This window comes from Zea mays, chromosome 4 (genome assembly GCF_902167145.1).
Source record: "Zea mays cultivar B73 chromosome 4, Zm-B73-REFERENCE-NAM-5.0, whole genome shotgun sequence".
NCBI lineage: Eukaryota > Viridiplantae > Streptophyta > Magnoliopsida > Poales > Poaceae > Zea > Zea mays.
In genome coordinates, this window is record NC_050099.1 from 24,431,539 (window position 1) to 24,456,070 (window position 24,532).

General features: G+C 42.1%; 2 protein-coding genes and 1 long non-coding RNA gene across 4 annotated transcripts; all 3 read left to right on the forward strand.

Moving 5' to 3' along the window:
* The first annotated feature begins 516 nt into the window (after positions 1-516).
* On the forward strand, positions 517-11,848 carry LOC103652949 (coiled-coil domain-containing protein SCD2). 2 transcript variants are annotated; one of them, XM_020552484.2, is made up of 16 exons: positions 517-1,076; positions 7,699-7,838; positions 8,100-8,178; positions 8,336-8,377; positions 8,478-8,540; positions 9,066-9,115; positions 9,195-9,222; positions 9,507-9,581; positions 9,664-9,774; positions 9,879-9,939; positions 10,184-10,419; positions 10,586-10,655; positions 10,821-10,862; positions 11,050-11,090; positions 11,238-11,364; positions 11,510-11,848. In XM_020552484.2, exons 1-16 carry the CDS (start codon positions 696-698, stop codon positions 11,626-11,628), a joined length of 1,665 nt encoding a protein of 554 aa, XP_020408073.1. In that variant the 5' UTR covers positions 517-695; the 3' UTR covers positions 11,629-11,848. The 2 variants fall into 2 exon arrangements, with proteins under 2 accessions (XP_020408073.1, XP_008678157.1); XM_008679935.3 differs by lacking the exon at positions 517-1,076 and adding an exon at positions 5,705-6,685 and having other exon boundaries at positions 7,703-7,838.
* Positions 11,849-20,940: 9,092 nt separating this feature from the next.
* LOC103655158 (protein FAR-RED IMPAIRED RESPONSE 1-like) lies at positions 20,941-22,065 on the forward strand. The gene is made up of 3 exons (XM_008681953.2): positions 20,941-21,450; positions 21,542-21,950; positions 22,042-22,065. Exons 1-3 carry the CDS (start codon positions 21,329-21,331, stop codon positions 22,063-22,065), a joined length of 555 nt encoding a protein of 184 aa, XP_008680175.2. The 5' UTR covers positions 20,941-21,328.
* Positions 22,066-23,514: 1,449 nt separating this feature from the next.
* Positions 23,515-24,111, forward strand: LOC103652950 (uncharacterized). The gene is made up of 3 exons (XR_565159.2): positions 23,515-23,559; positions 23,668-23,736; positions 23,811-24,111. It is a non-coding gene; the product is annotated as an uncharacterized lncRNA (long non-coding RNA).
* The last annotated feature ends 421 nt before the right edge of the window (positions 24,112-24,532 follow it).

A 24,532-nucleotide genomic window follows, 5' to 3' on the forward strand; every position in this document is an offset into this window, starting at 1 on the left:
GAGTTTTTCTCAGCCGATTGTATTTTACAGCTATCTTTTCAGTCACTCGCTGCAGCACCATTCGAACTCTATAGCCTACGGTATTCTTTACAGTTCCTTTTCAAGTACGTGACTGCGGGCAGCCTTAGGGGGAGCGGAAGAAGTTTTAATTGCCGCTTATCCCGAGACGATCCTTGGAATCCGGCGGTGCCGACACGGGCCCCCGCACCCTCCCTGCTCCGGCGCCTGCGTGCATGGATCACGGTCAAAGCTGACGCTGCCCACCACCACCAATGCCGCTGAGTCGCTGAGGAGCATTACAGGACACTCTACATTACAGTACACTCCAAAGGACCCTAAAACTGCGTGTAGTCTACATTACAGTACACTCGATCGGGCCAACCGGGAGTCCGGGACTCGGCGCGCTGCACGTGAGATCACGAGCGGCCTGGCCGGGCAGTTCAGACTTCAGACTGTGAGTCCCAGTGTGCGTGGTAGTCAAAACTCTCCAAAGGAGCGGACGCGCGAGGTCAACGTGTCAGAGCCGTCGGAGCCAAGGCCTGATCGATAGGAGATCTCGATGCGCCACTTGCTGCAAGAAGTAACATCTCTCTAGCTCTAGAGGCCGCACACGCACCGCAGACACACGAAGCACTCTCTCCAGGACGCGTACCGCACGCACCGGCGGCCGTCGCCCTCCATCTAGCGGGGCTCACATGGACTGGCGCCGGGCCGGCAGCCCGACCTACGGCCGCCGGCGCTCGGCGGGTGGGATCTACTCGGCGCCGGCGTCCCCTGCGCACCCTTTGGGCCCCGCCGCCGCCGCGTCGCCCGTGCACCCGCTGGCGGCGCAGTCCAAGACCCGCGCGGCCGCTGCCATGGCGCACGCCATGTCGCGCGCGGGCCCGCGAGACAACGACTACGACAACTACGACGACGACGCGGGCGACTCCGCTACCAGCAACGGGGTGGCGAGGTACGACGGCGGGCGGAGCCCCCTCCGCGGGTACGGGTACGGCGGCCGGAGCCCGCTGCACTACGCTGCGGCCGGCGGCGGCGGAGCCAAGGACAAGTACTTCGGTATCGCTCTTCCTAAGGTATTTACTCGGTCGTTGCTGCTAATTAATTGCTACTACTATTGTGCTTAATTTATCGCTCGCATTTCCTTAGCTTTGGACTCCTAGTTCGTATTCGTTTGCCTGATTTTCGCTGGCAGTTTTGGATGTTTTTGTAGCCTTCTGTTTTTTGTTTGACGCTCTTTTTTGTCTGTTAAGTTATTCCCGTGCGTTTTTCGATTGTCATTATCGTTGGCAATGATCAAACTTTCCTTTCTTCCAAACGGAGGTAGCAGTAGCGTTTGTATGTAAGATGCCAAACCTTGACGAGGAACAGTCGCGTTCGTGTTGCATCGTATTCGCACGCAGGATAATTTGGTTTGCTTTCTGTCGCCAATAAAACACACGGCATTTTTAGCCAAGTATACTTAAGTTCGATGATTTGTGATCAAGTAAACACTCAAATACTCCTAGCATGGGGGCTAATTTACTGAAGAGTAATTTGGTTAACCAGTTTTTTTAAAGCGTCGACCATAGGGTTTTGTAGAGGGGTAAAGTTTGGGGGAGCGGAAGAAGTTTTAATTGCCGCGTATCCCGAGACGGGCCGCGCACCCTTGGAATCCGGCGGTGCCGACTGCCGACACGGGCCCCCGCACCCTCCCTGCTCCGACGCCTGCGTGCATGGATCACGGTCAACGCTGACGCTGCCCACCAATGCCGCTGAGTCGCTGACGTCTCCCCGTCCGTGTAGTCTACACTACACTCGATCGGGTCGAACCGGCCGGCCAACCGGGACTCGGTGCGCTGCACGTGAGATCACGAGCGAGCGAGTTCAGACTTTGGACTGTGAGTCCCAGTGTGCGTGGTAGTCAAAACTCTCCAAAGGAGCGGACGCGGCGAGGTCAACGTGTCAGAGCCATCGGAGCCCAGGCCTGATCGATAGGAGATCTCGATGCGCCAGTTGGGCGGTGAAAAAAAAATGGAATTAGCTACTCGGCGGTCGGAGTTTGTACTAATGAAAATAGGATCAGCCAAACTAACCTCTTATGCGATCTCCAGCATTACGCGTATATGGTGGTCATTTTGTAGTGTAGAGTGTAGACTGGACTGCTCGTAAAGTAAAGTTTAAAACGAGTGAGAGCATCAGAGGTAAAATAGGTAAGCTGTTGAAAAGACAACCTTAGAGCATTTATAAGAGACTAGCAAAATGACTTGTCAAGCTAAATTTTAGCTATCCAATAAAAAATAACTTTCAAACAGACTAGCTATCTGATTCGGCAATCTATCCGACTCTCCAAATTTGCTTCCTTATTAGCCAAATTTAGCTAGCCACCTGACTAGTCAAACTAGAAGAATAATCTGTTGGAATGGAGATGCTACAAATAGAGTATAATCTTTATGAAAAATTAAATAGAGAGTCAAATAGAGAGACAAAAAATGAAGAGTCTATTGGAGATGCTCTTACTAGGCTATCTTAAACATCTCTCCTATCACACTTTTTATCTCAACTCCTTATTTCACACTACAGTGCCATATGCACGATCTGCTATTCTGCTAGCCAGCCTTGCTACAAAATAAAGAAGACACATAAGTATTCGATAACTCAAGAGTGAAGAAGAGAAAAAGAAAAGAAAGAAAAAAAAGCAGCAACGCGTAGCGCGGACCTAAAGGAAAGTCTAGGTAGGTAGGGCAGTAGGGCCACGACTATCGTGGAATTTGGTCCAAAAGTAAACTACTCTCCGGCATTTAGGACGAAACAAAACAAATCTATGCAACTTGCAACCTAATTTGACGAAGTAAATGCATCATGAGATATTTTAGTTATTTTCTGCTCATATTGGTGGAAATTATGTATATGTGGTACCGATTTATACACGGATTATTAATGCCTCCATCCCAAATTAAAAGTCGTTTTAGTCTTTTAATGAGTTTATACAATATTTAATGTATTTGTTTTATATATGTGTCTAAATTTATCTGTATCCATTTGAATATAGATATAAAAAAACTAGGGCTGAAACGATTATTATTTTAGGACGGGGTGAGTACATATCAATTTTTTATTATCATCTACTGCCCTAGTAGATTTAAATGCTGGGTCCTCCACTCGCAACGCGGGTGCACTCTGCATGATGTATTGATATACGTCGCTTACCAGCCTAGGCTATCAGCCCACTAAGGTCCATTCGGGCCCACTATGGGTCTGTCTATAGCACTAACGTGTCGCAGTGGGGTAGCTTCTGCTGGACGGTCGACGCCAGTGTTCAGCTTGCAGAGCACTCACTCGCCAACGTCACCGCTTCTAATAACGCACTCTTCGTCATCAAAAGACCCTAAAACTGTCGCTGCTTCCAACTATGCACTGTGATGGACTGATGGGTACAACGAAGTTTATCAAAAGACCCTCAAGTAGACGTCCCAAGTTAATGCCTACGTTGTTTTCTCCCTAGCGGCGTAACAACAGACTGGAAAACAAAGCCTTGCTCCTGAAATTCTTACACAAGTTCTTCAACAGTCATGATATTCCCTGGGTTAACTTGGTCTGGAGCAACTATTACAGGACAACCAGGATGCCTGGCTGCTCGAAAATTGGCTCCTTCTGGTGGAAAAGCTTACTTACGTTTGTCCAAGATTACAAGGGTATGGCTGCCCCAAAAATTGGAGATGGAAGAACCATTCTATTCTGGGAAGATATGTGGAATTCGGGCATCCCGGCTAATCAATTCCCTGAATTATTCTCCTTTGCTCGCAATAGCAAACTGTCCATCAAAGAGGCTCTCCAAAAAGAGCAACTTATTGAAATTTTCCAGCTTCCTCTGTCAGTTCAAGCTCATGAACAATTTTTAGACTTAGACGCAACCTGGGGCCAAATCATGGTAAACAGCACAAATGATTCTTGGAAACTCATTTGGGGAGCAGACTTTTTCTCTACAAAAAAAACGTATAAGCATTTGATGGGTCAGGCTTAGGTTCACCAGATCTTCAGATTGCTTTGGAAAAACAAGTGTCAACCAAAGCACAAGGTCTTTTTTTGGCTTTGGCTAAAAAACAGACTCAATACAAGGGATCTGCTGAAAAGGAAGAATATGAACCTTGAGTCCTACACTTGTGAGAACTGCATCTGGCAAAAGGAAGAAACTCTCTACCATCTTTTCCTCAAGTGTAACTTTGCAAAGGCCTGCTGGACTTCTATTGGTTTGACGTCTCCCAGAATTGCTAATCCTGAGGCCGCGGCAGTAAACCTAATGCAACAGCTCAATGTTCCATTCTCTATGGAAATTGTCATTCTCATGAACTGGAGCATTTGGAAAACACGCAATGCATGGTTTTTTCAGAACAAAGCCCCGACTGTGCAACAATGCAAAATCGAGTTTGCAAGGGAACTTCGTCTTGTCATGCTGAGGGCTAAAGGCCGTTTTGATTCGACAATTCCTGCATGGCTTCAGATTTGGCAGTAGACCTCGCTTCTTTTCCTTTTCCCGTTGTAGTTAGGCTGTTTTACCCTTTGTAATCTGCTTTCTGTCTGCTTCTAACTCTGTTATTTTAAAGTTTTAATAAAATTTTCAGTAGGGGCTCGCCCCTCCTGTCTTATAAAAAAAAACAACAGACTGGAAAACCGTTTCCCTGCCAAGATAAATCTACCGCCAGCAATCTCCAGTGAGGGGGTAATTTACAATTAGAGGGTGTTTGGTTTCTAGGGACTAATGTTTAGTCCCTTCATTTTATTCCTTTTTAGTATATAAATTGTTAAATATAGAAATTAAAATAAAATTTTAGTTTCTATATTTAGCAATTTTGGAACAAAAATGGAATAAAATGTAGGGACTAAACATTAGTCCCTAGAAACCAAACACAGGTGACTGTTTGGTTATATGACGTGACTGTTTGGTTATATGACGGGGCTGTTCGATTTGATTTGATCGGGTCCACGTAGCAGCCAGCGTTTGCCAGGTCTCTCTCCCCCTAGCCCCAACAGCCTTCTTCCCCAGCTCCATACACGCCTGGAATACCTGCAGACTAACAAGTGGGCCCGCGAATGCGGCTACACGTGTTAGAACGGGTCGGATGTATGGTGCGACCTAAGTTTTTTTTAAAATCATCCATTTTGCGCGGCAGTGCTTCATCTTTTTGCATTTTCGAATGAATGAGAACCTTTTTTGCGTTTAGACCCTTGTAATCTGAACTCGGATGAACTATCGTCCTGAAAGTTTTGAATCAGGAACCAATACAATACTCTCTTCCTCGCGACCTACAGGCTGCAGCCTGCCGAGAAACGATGCTTGAACACTGCAGCAAAAAAACAGGAATCAAGTAGCATTTGTGGTAAGCTGGTTGGAACATCGAGGGGATTAGTATGGTTAGGATTATGTACATCCATATATAGAAAAATTATGTGCGTTCACAGCCATATGTCATTAGAAGTCCAAAGACGGAATCGGAGTTTTAGCTCATCAAGTTATTTCATCATATAAAGAAATGCCACTACAATAAATCAAATGAAACGTCCATATATAACAAAGAATTGGTAATTAGTCATAAGATAACATATGGTTTTTTTTTAAAAAAAAAGCAAATGGACTACGGTGCAAACCGACGCACACCTCTCCCTTTCCAACGTCCCCAGTCTCACACACTCACCACGAAACGGCCAAAGCCCCCAATCCCGCGGCTTCTCTTTCTCTTCGTAGTTCGAAACCAAAACGAAGAACAAGGCGTAACGCAAAAGTCAAACTAAAGTCAACGCGGCGGCGGTTAGGCGCCCACCCACCCACCCCAAAGCCCGATGGATGCGCCCCGCGGCGGCCACGCGCGGCGGCCGGGCCCCTCCGGCGAGGCGGCGAACCAGCGCCGCGCGGCCGCGGCTCAAGCGATGGCGCGCATGGAGGAGATGATGCTCGCGCACGCAGGCGCCGCCGGCGAGTTCAGCATCATCCTCGACGCCCCTCTGCCTTCGCTGCAGCAGTACCGCCGCCACCCCACGCCGCCGTCGGGGGCCCCCTCGGCCTCGTCCGCCAACTCCTCCCCGTTCCGACGCGGCGGCGGCGGAGGGCGGGACGAGGGAGTCCCCGCGCGCTTGCGCCGCGACGGGAGCGGCCACGACGCCCTCGGCGACCCGGTCACCGCCGCGCGCGCCTCTCGCCACGGCGCGGCCGATGGAACGGGCGCAGGCGCCGCACGGCCGCGAGCGGGTGGCGCGCGCCGCGAGCGCGAGCAGGAGAAGCCCGTAGAGGCGCCGGTGCGGCTGACGGACCCGCGGAGCGTGCGGAGGCCTGTCTCTCGCGGCGAGACGCCTCCCCCGACGGCCGCCGAGGTGAGACGCGTGGCGGATCAGGAGGAGGAAGAAGAGACGCCTCTTAAGCTGCTGGCGCGCGGCGGGCGGAGCTCAAGCGCGGCTAGGCCTGCAGAAGCCTCGCAAGCGTCAGAGACGGTCCCTACGGCCGCAAGGCCGTCGAGCCGGCGGTCGAGGCGGGACGTCGGCGCGAAGCAAGGTTTGTCTGAGGTAACGTCGAACGTGGACTCCGACGTGGAGAGTGTCGGGCGCCGGAGCAGCCGAGGGAGCGAGGACGGTGGGGATGAGCGGGTGTCGTTGCCCATGCCACTGGCAGCCGTCGTCGCCAGAGACCGGAGCAGGAGCAATTCGCCCGCGATAAGTAATGTCAAAGTTGTTAGCTTACCGTTTGTTATCTCAAGCAATTAGTTTGAAACAACTAAGAATTCAGCTTCAGCAAATAAAGAAACAAAGAAACTAGTCTGAAAATGAGTATTAGTCCCGTTTGGATCCTCTAATAATCGTAATTTAGACACAGATCAATTAAACTAATATGATTTTATGTGGAATATATTTAGATACTATTATTGGCCATAAAAGGGAGATATTTATGTTGTTAGCCATATGTGGAGATATTTATATGCTATTTTTTACTATAGGAAAGCGAGTCAAAGAACATGTTATAAATTACAAATTCTAGAGTACAAACGTAGTCTATAGAATCAATTTCCATCTCTCATCCCATAAATCTGAAATTTGGAAATTTGGAATGTTAAATTTCAAACCAAATAGCCTACCCTATTAAATTAAATAGATTCTTATTACTCCAAAATGAACGGATCCAAACGGCCCCTTAGTGTTTTGCTCTTCATAGGCTCTACTTGATACTCTGTTCTGAAATGAAAAGATTATAAAAATATTTTGTTTTAACTTTTAAACTATAAACAATATATACGAGATAAAGCATATGACATACAAGGCACTGGAGAATGTAGTTGCTGAAGTTGTGATTTGGGTTTGTTCTCAGCTTATCTCAGTGCCGGTGACTGATAATTGATGCATTGCTGTTCTAAGCATGGTATTGTTGAGTTTGATGCTTCTCGCTGGTACATTTTACTTTCATGCTGTTGCTGCTTTGATGTTTCCTTTTAATAAAATTTATTTTTATGGTTCATGTGAACATGAAGTGTTTTTTGTTTCCAATAGTGAAGGAGATAGAGAAGTGAATTCTTGATCCAGACAATTACTTGCCCTTTAACTTGAAATATGAAATATTCTGAAGAAACTACGTGCATCCTCAGATGCTGAAGCAAGCCTATTGATCTCAAATAACAACGTGTTTTCAGTTTGCCTATGAAATGGCGCGCCTTATTCCCTCTGTCGTTGTTTACCTAGTTAGGTCGGAATGGTGTGGACTCAGCTGCAGCGAATCGCACTCCATCAACAGGAAGGTCAACCTTTGCACCTCCAGTTGGCGTTAGTGTGAGGCCTCTACAAGCTGTGGAAATTCCCAATGGGACACCTAGGGATAGAAGGTGAATTGTCAAGCTTTTTGAGATATTTCTCTTGCTAATGCATTGTCACATTGTTAGCATGTCTCTTCAAAACAGATGTCGCTCTCATTCTATTAATGATTTTCTGCCCCATTTCGTAGTGGGGTTCAGGGGTTTTCTCGATCTATGTGAGATTGTCTTCTTCATACGATGCTTGGGGCTGCCTTACCCCACCGGTTGAGTTTTTTGTATATAAGTAGCAACAAGATTTGGATTAACAGTTGATATTTCACGGTGCTGTAGGGCTGTTTATCCCGATCCTACTTTCGCCCAGTCCACACGGTCACGGGACTCACATGACAGTTCAACACTGACAGAAGAGGTCTCTGTCGCCGAGCATACCGCTCACACCTTCTACATTCTATATTTTTCAGATGCTTTTGTACTGAACAGTTAGTGAACTTACACGGGGCTTTCTTCAGTAATAGTAGTACCTTTTTCCAATGAATAAATCTGCAAATGCTGTTTTTCTTTTGCAGCTTGAAATGCTAAAAGATGAGAATGTAAATCTTCTGGAGAAGGTGTGCTATGTTTCTTACTTCTATTCTAACAAATTTTATGAATCAGAAACTAGAAGTGTCTTCGTCTCATACTAAACTTATGTAATATACTCAAATTCAGCTTGGGCTAGCAGAAGAGAAACTTAGACAATCTGAAGCCCGGACAACAGAGCTCGAGAAACAGGTATCTGTTTAGCAATTCAAGTATCTGGTATTAGTGTATTACTGTCCTAGATTCTGCTTCATTCGTATTATAAAACTTGATATAGTTATTAGTTCTGTAGCTTCTTTTTTTTAGCGAACGTACATGGTTTTGTAGCTTCTATCAGAGATCTGAATTTTAATACTGTGATTGATGAGTTTCTCAACATGCATAATAGTAATGCTTCATAGTATACATATTCAATTGTTCAATCGGTACTTGTAGTGTTAAGATTGTATTATTGCATAGTGGCATAATCAAGAGGTTATACCAGCCTTTTGTTACAAATTTATTATTGTACCGTAATACCATTTTCCATAAGCGTAGTTTTTTACTTCAAATGATGCCTCTCCAAATATGAAAGCTCCTTCAGTATGGATTGAGTTGAAAGTTAAACTATTTGCTTTTGCATTACTTCATTCATGTGACCATTGTGATTGGATAATTTGATTACGAGGGGCACATATGATATCCATTTCCTATCTTTGTCGTCTGTAATATCTCCAGGTTGCTAATCTTGGCAATGGGTTATCTATGGAAGTAAAGCTTATGAAAAGGTATTCGGAGTGTGTTTTGGATACTTTACACATTGTTTCCCCTATCACATTATCCATGACTTGCAACTTATGGATGCAGGAGGGAGGAAATGCTTGTAAGAAAGGAGGTACAAGTTTAATTTTGCATGTTTACCTGTTTACGTTAATAGCAATTTGATTTTTTTCTGAAATGGAACTGACCACATGTTAACTAACATTGCTATCCATTCTTGAAGTGTGATGAATGATGCATTAAAATTCCTCCATTTTGTTCTATGAAGTGGCCCAAATCTCGATACTTTGTATAATCTAAGTTTTGGTCGTATAATTGCTACTCTAGGCAATCTCTTCATCTGCTAGGTGTTACAAGAGGACATAATGTTGATACATTTGTTTCCTGATTTAAAAACAGCAAGAGATAAGAAAAGCTCTTATATCCAAGAATGGTAAAAGCGAGGAACTCACCACTCTTCAGCAACAGCTACAGGTAAGGTGCTAGTCTATGCCCTACAGTAAGGAACATTATGAGTTCAACTATAAGTTGTCAATATTGTTGGTTTCTGTTCTAGTCTGCAAGAGAAGAAGCATCGGCTGCTGTGAAGAAACTCAAAGAAGCTGAATCCGAAACACAAGAGTTACATACAATGACACGCAGGATGATCTTAAGCAAAGAAGAAATGGTTAATTTCCTCTATCATTTTTCCTTTTATCCCGAGATTCAATCAAGCATAAATGTCTAGTTGCTTGTGGAAGTGCTGATTTGAAGCACACAACTATTGTACAGGAAGAGGTTGTCATGAAGAGGTGTTGGTTAGCCCGTTATTGGGGTTTGGCTGTCCAATATGGTAATTCAGAATAAGACAACCTTTTATTTTGCAACGAATTCAACTGAATGCTGGTTTTGTTAGCATGTGTAGTGTAACACCAGCTTTCCTAAAATTCCTGTCATTGTTGAGTTTGCAGTAACACTGTTTATGTTTCCTTAGTTACTAAATTCCTTTCTGAAAGCAGTGATCGGATTGCCTATACGTAACACATTTTACCAACTGATGTTTTTTTTTTTCTGAGTAAATTCTTGCAATTCTGCAGGCATCTATCCAGACATCTCAATGTCAAAACATGAATACTGGTCTTCACTTGCACCTCTTCCATTTGAGTATGTAACATCTGCTGGACAGAGAGCCAAGGATGGATCCGAAGCAGAAGGTAATGGTTTGGAAGACGTGGACAAGCTTGTTCATGATTTGACTGTTACAGCAGGGGAAGGCAACGTAGAAACCATGCTTGCTGTTGATAAAGGACTTCAAGAACTAGCTTTCCTGAAGGTGCTTATCTTTTTAACTAGGCTTTCATCAGTTTTTATTATGCATAATATATATTCAGCAGTTCTCAGCACCTTAGGTGGCCTGGTGCTGAAGATTTTCTAGATCAAATTTTGCATTTACCTTTTTTTCTGTTGTCTCTTCTGATGCTCCTAATTAATTTTTGGAGGTGGAGGATGCGGTACTTTTTGCCCTTGCCCAACACCATCGTACTAATGTTGCTGGAGCAGCTGATCCAGGTTCCTTCAGTTGCTTTCCCTATTTGTTACTGATAGTACACCAAGAAAACTTTGCACAAAAAGATCATTATATCATGAATCATCAATTGATCAGTTGACATAATTCCTTCACTGCCTATCTATGAAGCTAACTCATGTTCATGGTTTGGTGTTTCACATATGCAGATATTAAATCATCTGGGGATGAAAAATTCACTGAGGCATTTGGTACAGTTATCTCTTTATCTTCTGTAATCTCTTTATTTTCTGTAATCATCATATTAGTAGCTAGCTATACGAGAATTATGTTCTTTCAACATTAGTTGGCTGGTTAGCTGTAGTATCACCCAGTGCCATGTTTGTCCTGCTGGGGAACTCTACAAATCCATGACCATACTTAATCTGAGTTGTGCAGACCTAAGCAAGGAGGAGGAAGAAGATGTACAGTTCAAGCAGGTACCGTCCCCGTTCCTTTTTTTTTACTCTGAGACTCTGACTTAAACCAGCAAGTTGGTTAATTCTGTGCGAAGTTACTGATAAAATTCATTATGTAAACGCCAATGTTCTTATGTGGTGGCCGTCAACTCTGGTGCCGCGACCCAGGCTTGGCTCATATTTTTCTGGAGGAGGGCTAAGACCAACAACGTGGAAGAAGATATTGCCGAGGAGCGATTGCACATGTGGATCGATCGACACGGCCAGCAACCAACGTCACATGACGCTGTGGATGGTATAATTTCTTTTCTTCTGACTGCTTTCTTGTAGTATGCTTGAGGCTGTTGCCACACTGAACTTTGAAGAAGCCACGACGGTGATTGCTGGCCGTGAAAATCAGTCCGGAGATGACTTATATACCTTGGGCATTGTTCTCGCAGTTGAGCAAGGCATACACGAGCTGAGGAAGCTTGGCATCGAGCAGCTCCTGTGGGAGCTCTCCCGCCACGAGGCGAACCTTGCCAAAGACAGTCCATCTGATGTCGAGGACCTGACCTAACAGTAACAGCCTGAGCGGACGACGGTGGCCATCTCCCACCCAAATGCAGTCCAGGCTCCAGCCATATATTTGTATATCATACAGATAACTGGGACATGTAAACATTTTTTGTGGTTTTGGTTTTTCAGCTTTGTCACAAACAGTTCACTGACTCTCCCCGATGTACATAACTTCCACCCCCCGCTTTTGTTGTTTGTAAAAGGCAGCTTGAGGTGTGCAACGGAGAGTGTGTTGATGCGCACGGCGAAAAGGCGCGATAGATAGAAGAATGGCTGGTCAGCCGACTCTGCATGTATAGGTACCGTTACACGGCATGCAGTCCAACAACAGAGGAACATGCCATATACATGTCCTGGACTCTGAGTCTGAGGCCACATGAAGGGCATTGAAGCAACACTCGATTTTTCTATCAGCAAGCATCAAGCAATCAGTGAGCGTGTTGTACCAGAGCTAAAAAAAGAAAAACAACCTCTGTTCAAGGAAGAAGAAGAAAACGAACCCGGCAGAAAATAAAAGGCCCAGATAAAACTGAGCCCAACGAGGCCCTCGTCCTGTTTGGCTGTCAGATCATGCAGCCGGCCGCTTGCATACAGGTGCAGTTTTGGGTCCAGCGAGTTTTTAGACCCATCAGACAGCGACGAGCGAGCTGCAACGTTAGGGTATAGCTATTAGCTATACTGTGCAGCACCTATCCAACATTACATGGCGATGCAGACAGTCAAACGCACCTAGAAAATCACGAGAGGCACATCATCTCAGTACTTCGACGTCAATTTGTTTCTGAATCACAGGCGCGCATATATACACAACGTGCGTGTGCATGCCCTTTTCCTGTGCGATCGGTCGACGTCGACGACCGGTCCGATCGATTCTTCAATCTAGCCGCATTAGCAGTGAGCTAAGCCGGCCTAATTCCTCTAGTGTTCAGCTAGCTTGTGACAGCTCTCTTTCACAAGTCAGAACCAAACTGTAGGTCCCAGCTAACTACGTGTCGTTGCTTTCGGCTGGGGTTTTGTATATTCCCGTGCCGTGCGTGTCATGTTCTGCCCGGAAATGTGTGCGTGCATGGCGGATTATTATATATATATATATATATATATATATATATATATATATATATATATATATATATATATATATATATATATATATATATATATATATTAGGAGGCCTGTGTTTCCAATAACTAGAGGAAGCCCAGGTCGGACGGTGCAATCCGGTCGAGCCGGACCACATCCGGACGTCTATAAAACAGGACCCGGAGTGCTAGGGTTCAGTTTTTTACGCTCCACCCCGATTCATTAGCGACGCCGCGTGCGACGATGGCGGTTGCCCCAGAGCGTGCGCCGCGGTGGACCCCCAGCCGGTGGCCGCAACTCCATGACCTCGACGCGCGGTGGCGGAGGTTCCTCGATCCGGAGTAGTGGCGGCGGTTCCCAGGTCTGTGGCGGCGGCTCCCCGATCCAAAGGGCGAGCGACAGCGGGGCCCTTGTGCGGGCAAGCGGCGGCGTCCTCGAGGTCCCGAGGAGGCGGCACTTCCAAGGCCGACGAGCAAGCGACGCCCGTCGACGTGCGAGTAGCGACGGCGACGCATGAGGCGCAATGTTCGAGCGAGCGGTGTCACGGAAGGCCCGAGATGCGCGCAACGATGATCGCGCGTGACATCCTCCGATCCGGCGCAATTTTCTTTTCGATTATTGTGTTTTATGCCTACCACATGTATTATTTACGCCAATGTCACACCCGTTTCCAAAGGGCAGAGCCGGGTGCATAGCATATGTGTGCCAGGATCTATTTCCACACATATGTTGACGTCACAAGTGTAATATATCAAAAGAACAATGCATAAAAGCATAAATAACGAGTATATTAACATATTACACTTCAAACAGACATAATGTCTTAACCTTTATTCATCAAAGTACAGCGAAACATAGACATCCATCCACAGGAAGATGACCGGGGGTATCACTAGACTAGCATCTACAGAGTCTAGCATCATAACTTCATCTGCAACTTCTGATCAAAATTAAGCAAGGGTGAGCTCACTTATGGTCGGGGCTCAGCAAGTGGGGGAAAAACTAATGCAAGTCTAACAAGGTGAGGCTGAGGTTGAGCAGTAAGCATTTTAGTTGGTCAACATTTTATTAATAATACCTGTCTTACTAATAAGTGTGAATCCCAAGTATTCCCATTAAGCAAAGATACAAGATTATATAAAAAACACTTAAGTGAAACCACTTAAGCAAAACCATTGGCAGATCATTGGATCTCGATTTATTTCCATCTTCAAGTTCAATTATCATGTGAGGAGTCCAGGCTGCTCATAACCGTGAGCACGACTGATATATCAGTTTTACACTCTGCAGAGGTGGCGCATCTTTACCCATGAGTCGCGATTCCCTTCAAGCCCGGTTAGCTAGACCCGTATTCACTTCCGAGGTGAATGGCCAGGGTCTCACTACGAGGCTTCTCCCTAGAGTTCTCATTACGCAAATGCTGGAAATGGTCAACTGCATAAGGTACACCTACCGTAACCAACTTATAGCCCAGACTACAGGGTAAAGCTTTGGGAACTATGCCCGTATCCAATCTGCCTGAGCCGGAACTATAATAGCTTGCCAGATGCCCCCGTTCCTGTCGACCACGACCAGCACCCAACATAAGACTTCCCTAGTTATTTAGCCAAGACCAGAGCCATGATAGTTCTTATGGTAGCACTGTTTTCCCGGGTGGTCACTTCATGTTCCAATTAATATGCAATAATCTTGTTTAACTATCGGGTTCACAACAACAAAGTAATCTTACCATTTGGAACATTAATATCATAAGCGGGAGTGGCATAAAGTTAAGTTGTAGCAATAGCATAGCTACAAAGGTAAAGTATAATTCCCAGGTTTGATCAAGGAATAAGGTTGGAAAGGTTATCTAAATAGGTAACCCGTCAAATTATGCATATATATCCAAAAGAATAAACTTTATTAAATGTATTGTTTGGGATCAAACAGAGTATGCAGAGGGAGAGGTCCACTTGCCTTGCTTATTGAAAGCTTGAGGTTCTTCCACGGATAGGAATAGATCTTGAGTCTTAACTACTAGATCAACCACTAAATATCACACAACAAACAAGAAGAACAAACACCACTCAATAACATACAACATTCACCATACGTAAAGCTAAAAGAAAGCCTAACGAAAAGAGCGTTCACTTTTCAAAAACGTCGCAAGTAATGGTTATAATAAGCGGGTATTCTTTTCAAAAATGTGTGATCTATACTTTAAAAACAAGACATGAGCTTATAAAAATATCTTAATTAAAATATACAAATATTAGGTTCACCAAATTAATCTTTTATAAAACGTCATATGTGATATGTCTACGATTAAGGGTTTATAAGATGATAAAACATGTTATAACAATATTAAACCTTTTTAATCTTTTAGAAAAGATATATGTCATATATCTAAGATTAATGGGCTACGGAACACGTTATTAATTTTTAAAAGCATTAGGAACACCTTATAAATCATTGTTAAACATTCACTTATGATAAACTAAGATATAAGTCTAAATAGGTTTTATGTGAAAAGATCATTATTATTAAACACCTATTTATGGAAAGTTATGATATATGCTTTAATGAACTTTTATGTAAAAGACAATAAACAAACAATTATATTTTATTTTTATTATAAAGTACATGTCCTATATTTTATTAAGAAAGCTATATACAAAACAATATACAAACTAACATTATTATTAAAGAACATGAACACTAATTTCCTTAGTTTATTCTTTAGGAAAAACTAAGTGACACATATATAAATAATATGAACTAATTTTAATTAAATGATTACTTAAGCCTATATAACCAGTAGTAAACCAATATAAATCTAATTAACTAGGTTATGAGAGGACATAATTACTCTATTATTTATCTTTACATTTAGTTTAGAAACACATGACCTAAATATTTAAAATGAATATTATATTCATTGGTATGTTATTAACTATTGTTTTAGTTATGACGATGTGAGCACTTAATTAAGCCATTATATAATTGTTAGAAAAGTTATATGACATATTACTTTTAAGTTTCTATTTAATACGGCTATACTTAAACATCTATAATAAATCTTGTTAATATGATAACTACTAAAAGTCATTTTAACATTAGAACAAATTATCTACTTTATCAGTAAGAAACCTATGTTTATTAACATAACTATCAACTTTATTTAAAAAAGTTTGAGCGTCTAATTAGGTTATTTTAATATTATTATAAATTCTACTATTTCGGTTTTCTCGATTCTTTTCTAAATAGAATTTATAAGTATAACTAAAATTGTTTATTTAATTCTTCTAACATTAATATTCTAAGAATTAATTGTAAATTACTAAATGAGACTTTTAATAACATAATCATGGTTATTATGACATAAATAAACGCCTTACTAATTCTAGGTACTTAAGTGCCATACTTATGATTTCATTTATTATGAATAGTAAAACCTATATTTTCATTTGACCGGAAATATATGGCTTAATACCTATATCAATACTAACCGATTATTGCTCCACACACTAAAGCGAATTTAAATCTGTAAACGTTTTCTAGTATGAAAATCAATGAAGTAGTGAATAGTGATCGTGCTAATTTTTAAAATTATAAAATCATACGCATATTCAAGATATTGTCACGGGGTTTGATTTTAGCAACACTTATAAATCGGGATCTCTAAAATCATACACGAGAATCGCCAAATCGCATTATCTCAATATTACAACAATAATTCATAATTTAATTTAAAACGTGATTTAGAACATAAATCAACTTTTGGGGTTGTTTTCAACCTTGGGATGAACGGCGGTCTTGGATGAACGTCGACGAGGGAGAGTGTTCGACGGGCAGGGAACGGCGTAATCGTAGTGAGTGTTCGGACGGCGAGGTACGATGGCGAGCGGCGTGGACGAGGTTCGGGCATGTCTTCGGCGAGGCACCACGGACAGCGGGGCGGACGACGACGACGTAGACGAACTCCGGCAATGGCGTGGGCGAGTGGGAGAGAGAGGGAGCTTAGGGAGGAAGAGAGCTCGAGTAGGGGAGGAGAATAGAGGAGCTCGGCGTCCAATTTATAGAGGAAGGAGAGGGAGAGAGACGCCGGGGAGGAGTAGAAACGACGGCCTACCATTCAAGCTGTCATCAAAGGCATTCATCATCGGAGGGATTAATGGGGAGGAAAAGGAACGGACGTATTGAAGCTCCAATCACGCAGAGGAGAAACAAACGCGGTAAAGTTCCTGGATTGGGCGCGGTTTCGGGTCTTGGGCTCGGCGCGCAGGCTCCTGGCGCGCGGCGTCGGGCTGCATGGCGCTGCTTCTGGCGCGGGCGCGTTGGGCGCTGGGCGTCGCGGTCGCGGGGCAGTCCTGGGCGCGACTCGACGGCTGGAGGGCGAGGAAGCCGGGCGTCGGGGCGGCTCGCTTGGGCGCGCGGGAGCGCTCGCGCGGATGGCAGGGCCGAGGCGGCTCCACGGCATGGCGCGGTTGGGGAAGAAGGCCAGGGCGGGCCCGCATGCAAGTGAGAGGAGGGGAGGGGAAAGGAAGAAGCCTGGCGGCTGGCATAGGGAGAGGTGGGAGCGGCGGCCGCTAGCAGGGAGGAGCCAGGGGCGGCCGACTAGGGTTAGGGGTTGGGCCTTAGGTTAGTTAGGGGTTTCTTTTTGTTTGTTTTTTTTCCCGAATTTCTCTTTTCTAATTGAAAATACACTTTTAAATAATTCTAAAATTTATAGTAATGAAACCAAAAGTATTTATAAATAATATAGTTATTTTTTGGACTGATTATATTATTTATTTACTAGGATTTTTATTTAAGGAGAAATGTTATACAATAACCAAAAATCAATCATGCGCGATAAAAATTATTCCAAATGCAAATACATAACAAACACTTAAAAGGAAATTCATTAGTATCATTAATAACTAAATGTATTATTTTTATTTAATGATTTTCATAGTGTCACAGCCAAAAACTGTACGATTTTATGCTTAAACACGGAGTTCGTATATCAGTTTACTGCATGCACATTGGAAAGATAATTCCTTGATTTATGTTGTTCGTAATTTGCGCATGCAATGGAAACTCCCACGGTTTTTGCCATAATTTTTGGATCTGTATAAAAATAGAAACCGCATGCATGCGGCTGCCATGTTTTCGGATCTGTCATAAAAATAGGATAGTAATAACAATCTACTAGAGCTATCAACCTCTCACATTGACTCGGTATTTACGCTTACAATTTAGGGATTTTATGCTCAAAACTTAAGGTTTTTACGCTCCACCCGGAGATACGTCCACTAGTGAACAACATGCCATATTTTTTACGCAATGTAACGAATTGCATAAATACCTACACCGTGTAGTATAATTTGTATCAGTATATATCATAAACTAGTTCTAATGCGTTTAGCTGCATGGCTGTTGGAGGGATCCTATATTTAACAAGAAAATAAAACATTAAATGCGATATTTTGTTTATATGCATGCAATTCATTTCCTTTTATTGCATATTCTTTCCATCATAAATTCGTGTGCATGCAGTTGGTAACAGATTTTTACGCAGTATACCGAATTGCGTAATTATCTACACAGTGTGGCATATTTAGTATCAGTATATATCATAAAATGGTCATTACGAGTCTAGCTACATGGCTGTTGCAGCGATCCTAAATTTATGGAGAAAATAAAGCATTTAAAATAGAAACCGCCACACATATCTTTCCTAAATTTACGCGCATGCAAGGGAACGTGTTTGACTCATGCATGCATTTTGCCATAATTTTTGGATTTGTATAACCGCATGCATGCAGCTGTCATGTTTTTTGGATCTGCCATAAAAATAGGATCATAATAACAACCTACTAAAGCAATCAACCTCTCACATTGGCTCAGTATTTACGCTTATAATTGAAGAATTTTATGCTCAAAACTTAAAGTTATTACGCTCTAACCCGGAGATGCGTCTACCAGTGAACAACATGCCAGATTTTTTACGCAGTGTAACGAATTGCATAAATAGCTACACCATATAGTATAATTTGTATCAATATATATCATAAACTAGATCTAATGTATTTAGCTGCATGGCTGTTGGAGGCATCCTATATTTATGAAGGAAATAAAACATTAAATACGATTTTTTGTTTCTATGCGTGCAATTTATTTCCTTTCATTGCACATTATTTTCATCATAAATTCGTGTGCATGCAGCTGGTAACAGATTTTTACGCAGTATACCGAATTGCATAATTATCTACACATGCTAGCATATTTAGTAGCAGTATATATCATAAAATGATCTTTACGAGTCTAGTTGCATGGCTGTTGCAGCGATCCTAAATTTATGGAGGAAATAAAGCATTTAAAAATAGAAACTGTCACACATATCTTTCCTAAATTTATGCACATGCAAGAGGACGTGTTTGACTCATGCATGCCTTCCTTTTTTGCGTGCACAGACGTGGGCGCGGGTGGTGCAACCTGGTCCAGTCGGTGTGCTGGGTTGAACCAGGTTGCAGGGATGATCGACCTGAGTTTTCTTTAACTATTGGAAGCACAGAGCTCCCGTTATACCTGCTATATATATATATATATATATTCCCACGACCGTGTCCGTGTGTTATGTTCACTTTCGTTTGTTGCCGTCTGTTCTGAATGCAAGGGCACGATCTTGAGACCCGACAAGTAAGTACCACTCCTACAGTCATTGTCATACAAGTAAGTACCACACCAGCTATCTACGTACACTACCTCGTCGGCCTGCACCAACTTGCATTGGTGCCTTGCACATTGCCTTTAAAGTCTTTCAACGGCGTGTGTCGACTTAGGGAGCGTTTATTTTGGATATCGAAAACAAATTGTTATCTTATGTAACGGGTGTGGCTGATGAATCATTTTTTAGTGACTCCAAATTTGATGGAGCCAGAGGGTTTGAGCAAACCGATTTAGTAAATCTGGAACTTTCATATAGAGCTGCACCAAATATCCCCTCACACAGTACTACGCCAAAAACGCTCGAAGGGACGTGACCCGTATAACACTTGTTAAAAACACGTCACTGTTTTTTCAGTGACATCCTTTAAAAAAATGTATCACTAACGACTATGCACATATGATATCTATTGTAAAAACGTGTCACTAGCGAAATATGGTAATATATATATATATATATATATATATATATATATATATATATATATATATATATATATATATATATATATATATATATATATATATATAGGGCGATGGTAATGGAAGCCCTGAGCTTCATATAGGTGCGCGGAGCCCCAGCCAGACGAGCCGAGCGTGGTCGAACCGAATGGATCGATCCAGGCGGCCCGCTTTAATGCACTACAGTTATGCAAGTATAATAGCTTGTACAAATATGCGTAAACCAACGTGGGCCACGTGTTCGTACGTGGATCGGTGACGTGTAACCCGTAAAATGGGGAAGCGCATTTAAACAGACAGTTACGACACCGTAAATCTATGTATAAAATTGCATAAATGGCTGTTACTCCCCCGATCAGAGCGCCCACGATCAGCGCGGCCACGATCCTAAAATTCAGCGGGTACTGGATATGCGCCGTGAAATATGCGTCCACGATATTGGATATACGCATGGTACAGGGAAAAATCATAATCTTCCAAAAAAAGTGGAGAGTACGCATCATTTGATAGTCCGCTGCTGGGTGAAGGGCGTATTTGCTCTGGAAGATGGCGGCGCCATGGGGAAACAAGTCCATAAGTGAGTATACGACGCCGACGTCTGTTCATCGACCAAATCAATGCTTGGATATCGTAACAATGGTGCAGGAAGAACAACAAGGAGGGTACCAGTTAGCGTCAGATGGAATTACGCATACAGAATCAGCTACTGCTGTAGATGCAATTACTCCACCAGCAGCTTTGAGGGCCCCGGGGGTTGATGAACAGACCATATTTGAGGCATCGAGAATGACAGTAAATCAAGGAGGACAACACCTTAATACTATGCGTACTATTGGTGATCATGAACAGGACACACCGGTGATTCTGCAGAGACATGTAAGTAATATTGAACTGATTTGAATTTTCAGTATTGTACGTTGAATTGTATACAGTAGAAGGCAGCTAGAGATGGTATGACATTCAGTATTTATATTGTGCATACACTGTGAAACTATTGTCTGAAAATTGTTATGATCTACATACAAAATAAAAATATGTAGGGTACCATACATGATACAATTTATATTTTTTGCACAGGAAGTTACAATTGATCCGAGATTAGTACCTAAAGTTGGTATGACATTCAGTGGGGTGGATGAAGCATATAAATTTTATAGTAGGTATGCATATGAAGTTGGATTTCCATTGAAAAAGTATAGGGAACGGAAAAATTGTAAGTGGTTGAATTGCTCGATGGAAGGCAAAAGATCAGTAAGGGGAATATCAAACCCAAAGGTACGTAGTACCAGTTCGAAACGGACACAATGCAAGGCCGGTATGAAACTTAAAAAAAATTTATGATGATGCAAAAGAGACAGTTATATCAGTGCGTATTGATCTGTTGCACTTGGATCATAATCATGAATTTTTTAAAAAGGATACCGAAAAGAATCAATTACAATGCAACAAGACGCATGATCCTGAATACATGGAGTTCATAAGTTCAATGCAAGAGAGTCGAATCCCGCAACATTGTATTATGGATTATGTATCAGAAATGCACGGTGGTCCTGAGAGTGTGCCTGTAACAGCACAGGACATGTATAACCTGTAAGTTTATGATATGTTTCGATTGATATTCATAATTGATATTTGCTGATTGTTGTTTCCGCCTAATGCTAAATTTTCACAATAATTTCAGGAAAAAGGCAAAGCAACGAGAAAGAAATGCAAATGATGTGGCAAAGCTACTATCCTTTTTTGCATCCTGCAAAAAGGATAATCCACAATTTTTCTCTGACTTCCAATTGGATAAAGAAGGCAAGATTTTGAGCATATTTTGGTCACATGCAAGCCAGCAAGGGGATTACATGGATTTTGGTGATGCGGTTACATTTGACACAACACATAAGACTAATCTGTATGAAAAACCACTAGGTATGTTTGTTGGTTCAAATCACCACCTCCATTGCACTATATTTGCTTTCGCATTGTTGGGGGATGAAACTGTTGATACATTTGAATGGGTATTCAACGCCTTCAAAACATGCATGGGAACCGAAGGGCCACGAGTGATGCTGACAGGTACGACTGATAATAATGAATTAAATGTATATACATCAAATATGGCTTAAATTAGATATTATTTTCTTTATATAACATGGAATAAGATTCGTGCAATTTTGTCATATATGTTTGCAGATCAAGATCCTGCAATGCCAGTAGCCCTCGAGAGTGTTTTCCCACACACAATACATCGTTTATGTCTATGGCATGTGCAAAATAGGTATATGCCTTTTCTAAACGAGTTGTATGCAAGATTTGAGGAAATGGACTTTAAGACACGGTTTCAATCTATAATACATCATCCTTTGACTGAGTTGGAGTTTGAGACTGCATGGTCAATGCTACTTGAAGATTTTGATCTGCACGATAACAGTACTCTCGATAAGCTGTATGGAATACGTAAGGATTGGGTGCCTGCTTTTTTCAAAAATCATTATTGTGGTCTAATGTTGTCTACACAGCGTAGCGAAAGCATGAACAGGCTTGTCAAAAGTGCACATGTCGATGCAAATACTCCGCTTCATCAATTCGCCAAGCAAATGATGAAACTTCTACACAGTAGAAAGATGAAAGAGTCAAAAGAAGCAGTGGGAAGCATGGTGAGGATAAAATTGTTGTGTCGTATATTGATACCTTAATATAAGTGTAAACTAATTTGCATTATATATGCCACAGGGTCAAAAGGAGACGAACACGCTATACATGTTTGAGATAAGGGTTGCAAGAGCATACACAAGGGCTGTGATGTGTAGATTCCAGGAATCTTTGAAATATGCAACCGCATTCAAGATAATGCACGACGAAGAAGGGGGTGCAAATGATTGGGTAGTGCAACATACAACTAGATCGAATAAAATTGTTTGGGGACAACACCAATTCAAAGTCACAGCTGATGAAGATGCAGGAAAGTATACTTGTGAATGCAAACATTGGGAACATACAGGTATGGAGTACTAAATAGTACATATATACATTGAAAACATATGTACAAAATCTTATGATCGTTATTGTTTTATAGGGCTATTCTGTGTACATGTACTACGCGCGTTTATGCATCTTCAGATTGACCGGATACCGAAAGAATATATTTTACAAAGATACACCACCTCTGCAAGGCAAGATGTTCCGTTTTCAAGAGATGATAGGAATTTGAAGGGGAAGGATGGAGAAACAAAGTCATATAGACAGAAGATGTTGCTTAAAAAGGCAATGAAAGTAGTGCATCATGCTAGTTTATCCAAAGCAGGAAATGATAGAGCCCTAACAGTAATGGATGAGCTTCTCGAAGTACTTTCGCGTTTGGAAACAGATATAGACGTTGAGGAAACTTGTGGAACTAGTGGAGGAGATGGTATACATGTATGTAATGTTTTAATATGTATGTTGTAACATATTATTAATCATATTATATTGATGAGGTGTGAAACAATAAAATCTCAGGACGATGATGAAGCCAATAAGGACAACGAAAAGGATGGTGAATTTGACGAAAGGAATAACAAGGTTTTGATCGTACTGTTGTGAATGTTTATTTGTAAATGATGTATATTGATCTTTCATCCAAATTTTCAGGAAATTCAAGACGTATCTAATATACTTGAACAAGGCGTGGCCAATGATCAAATACATATACCAATACGTCCATTAGAAGAGGTAATATCTTTAACAACTATACTGATTTGCAGTTATACATATACATGATTTATACGTTTGAGTTATTGGGTTATGATTGAGCTTAACAAAATGTGTTGTCAATTACAGGTTAATTTGCATGATCACGCAATTATGAATGTTAGTGGTGTCAGTGAACAAAATGATCATGCCAGAAAGGTAATAATGGTATAATACTGTATGTTGGACTACATAATATTATATGCTGAGAAGTATTTACTTTTGAATTGCAGAAACTGGATTTTGCAGTCGATGGGATAAGCTTGGCAAGACCAAATAACTCAAAACCCAAAGGAAGAACAATAAAGGGGAGTGAAGAAAGGGTTATTAAATTGGGAGCAAAAGGTACAAAGAAAATGACCAGGAAATGTCAGAAGTGTGGAATTGCTGATGGTCACAACAGTAGGACATGTTTGTCAATGGAGGAAAATAGACAAAGGTTGGCAAGCCTTGCTGGACGTAAGAGAGGACGACCTCCAGGATCTAGGAACAAGGGTGGCAGTAAAGCTCCTGATTGGAATGAGACAACAACATCAAAAAAACACGCAAATGATTTCGATAGTAGTGAGTCAGACAGTGATTAGACTGTTGTATGAGATACGATTAATTTGTTTTTTACAATAAACCTTGTATGTTTGGCAACTGATTTATATAGAGGTGGATATTGAAATCTAATAAATGGTGCGTATATTGATTAATAATGTTGCGTAAGTGGAACTACAAAACATCGTAGATAACTTGTGGGATGATCGTATAATTTGTAAACTATATACCAGTAATTAGTCTGTTGATAACGACAGCAGTGAGTCAGGCGCGCGAGTAGTCTGTTGTAAATGATACGAATAATCTAAGATATAAAGTTGTTGAAATCTGATAAATAGATCATATATTGCTTACTAATGTTGCATAATTTGAAGTAGGAAACATCGTATATAGCCTGGATGATACTCGCATA

Coding starts and splice junctions, on each gene's coding strand:
- LOC103652949 (XM_008679935.3), top strand. CDS start 5,818: ATGGATGCGCCCCGCGGCGGCCACGCGCGGCGGCCGGGCCCCTCCGGC. Junction 9,223..9,506: donor AAATGCTTGTAAGAAAGGAG/GTACAAGTTTAA, acceptor ATTTAAAAACAG/CAAGAGATAAGAAAAGCTCT. Junction 9,775..9,878: donor TCTTAAGCAAAGAAGAAATG/GTTAATTTCCTC, acceptor ACTATTGTACAG/GAAGAGGTTGTCATGAAGAG.
- LOC103655158 (XM_008681953.2), top strand. CDS start 21,329: ATGGAGTTCATAAGTTCAATGCAAGAGAGTCGAATCCCGCAACATTGT. Junction 21,451..21,541: donor GCACAGGACATGTATAACCT/GTAAGTTTATGA, acceptor CAATAATTTCAG/GAAAAAGGCAAAGCAACGAG. Junction 21,951..22,041: donor CTGATAATAATGAATTAAAT/GTATATACATCA, acceptor ATATGTTTGCAG/ATCAAGATCCTGCAATGCCA.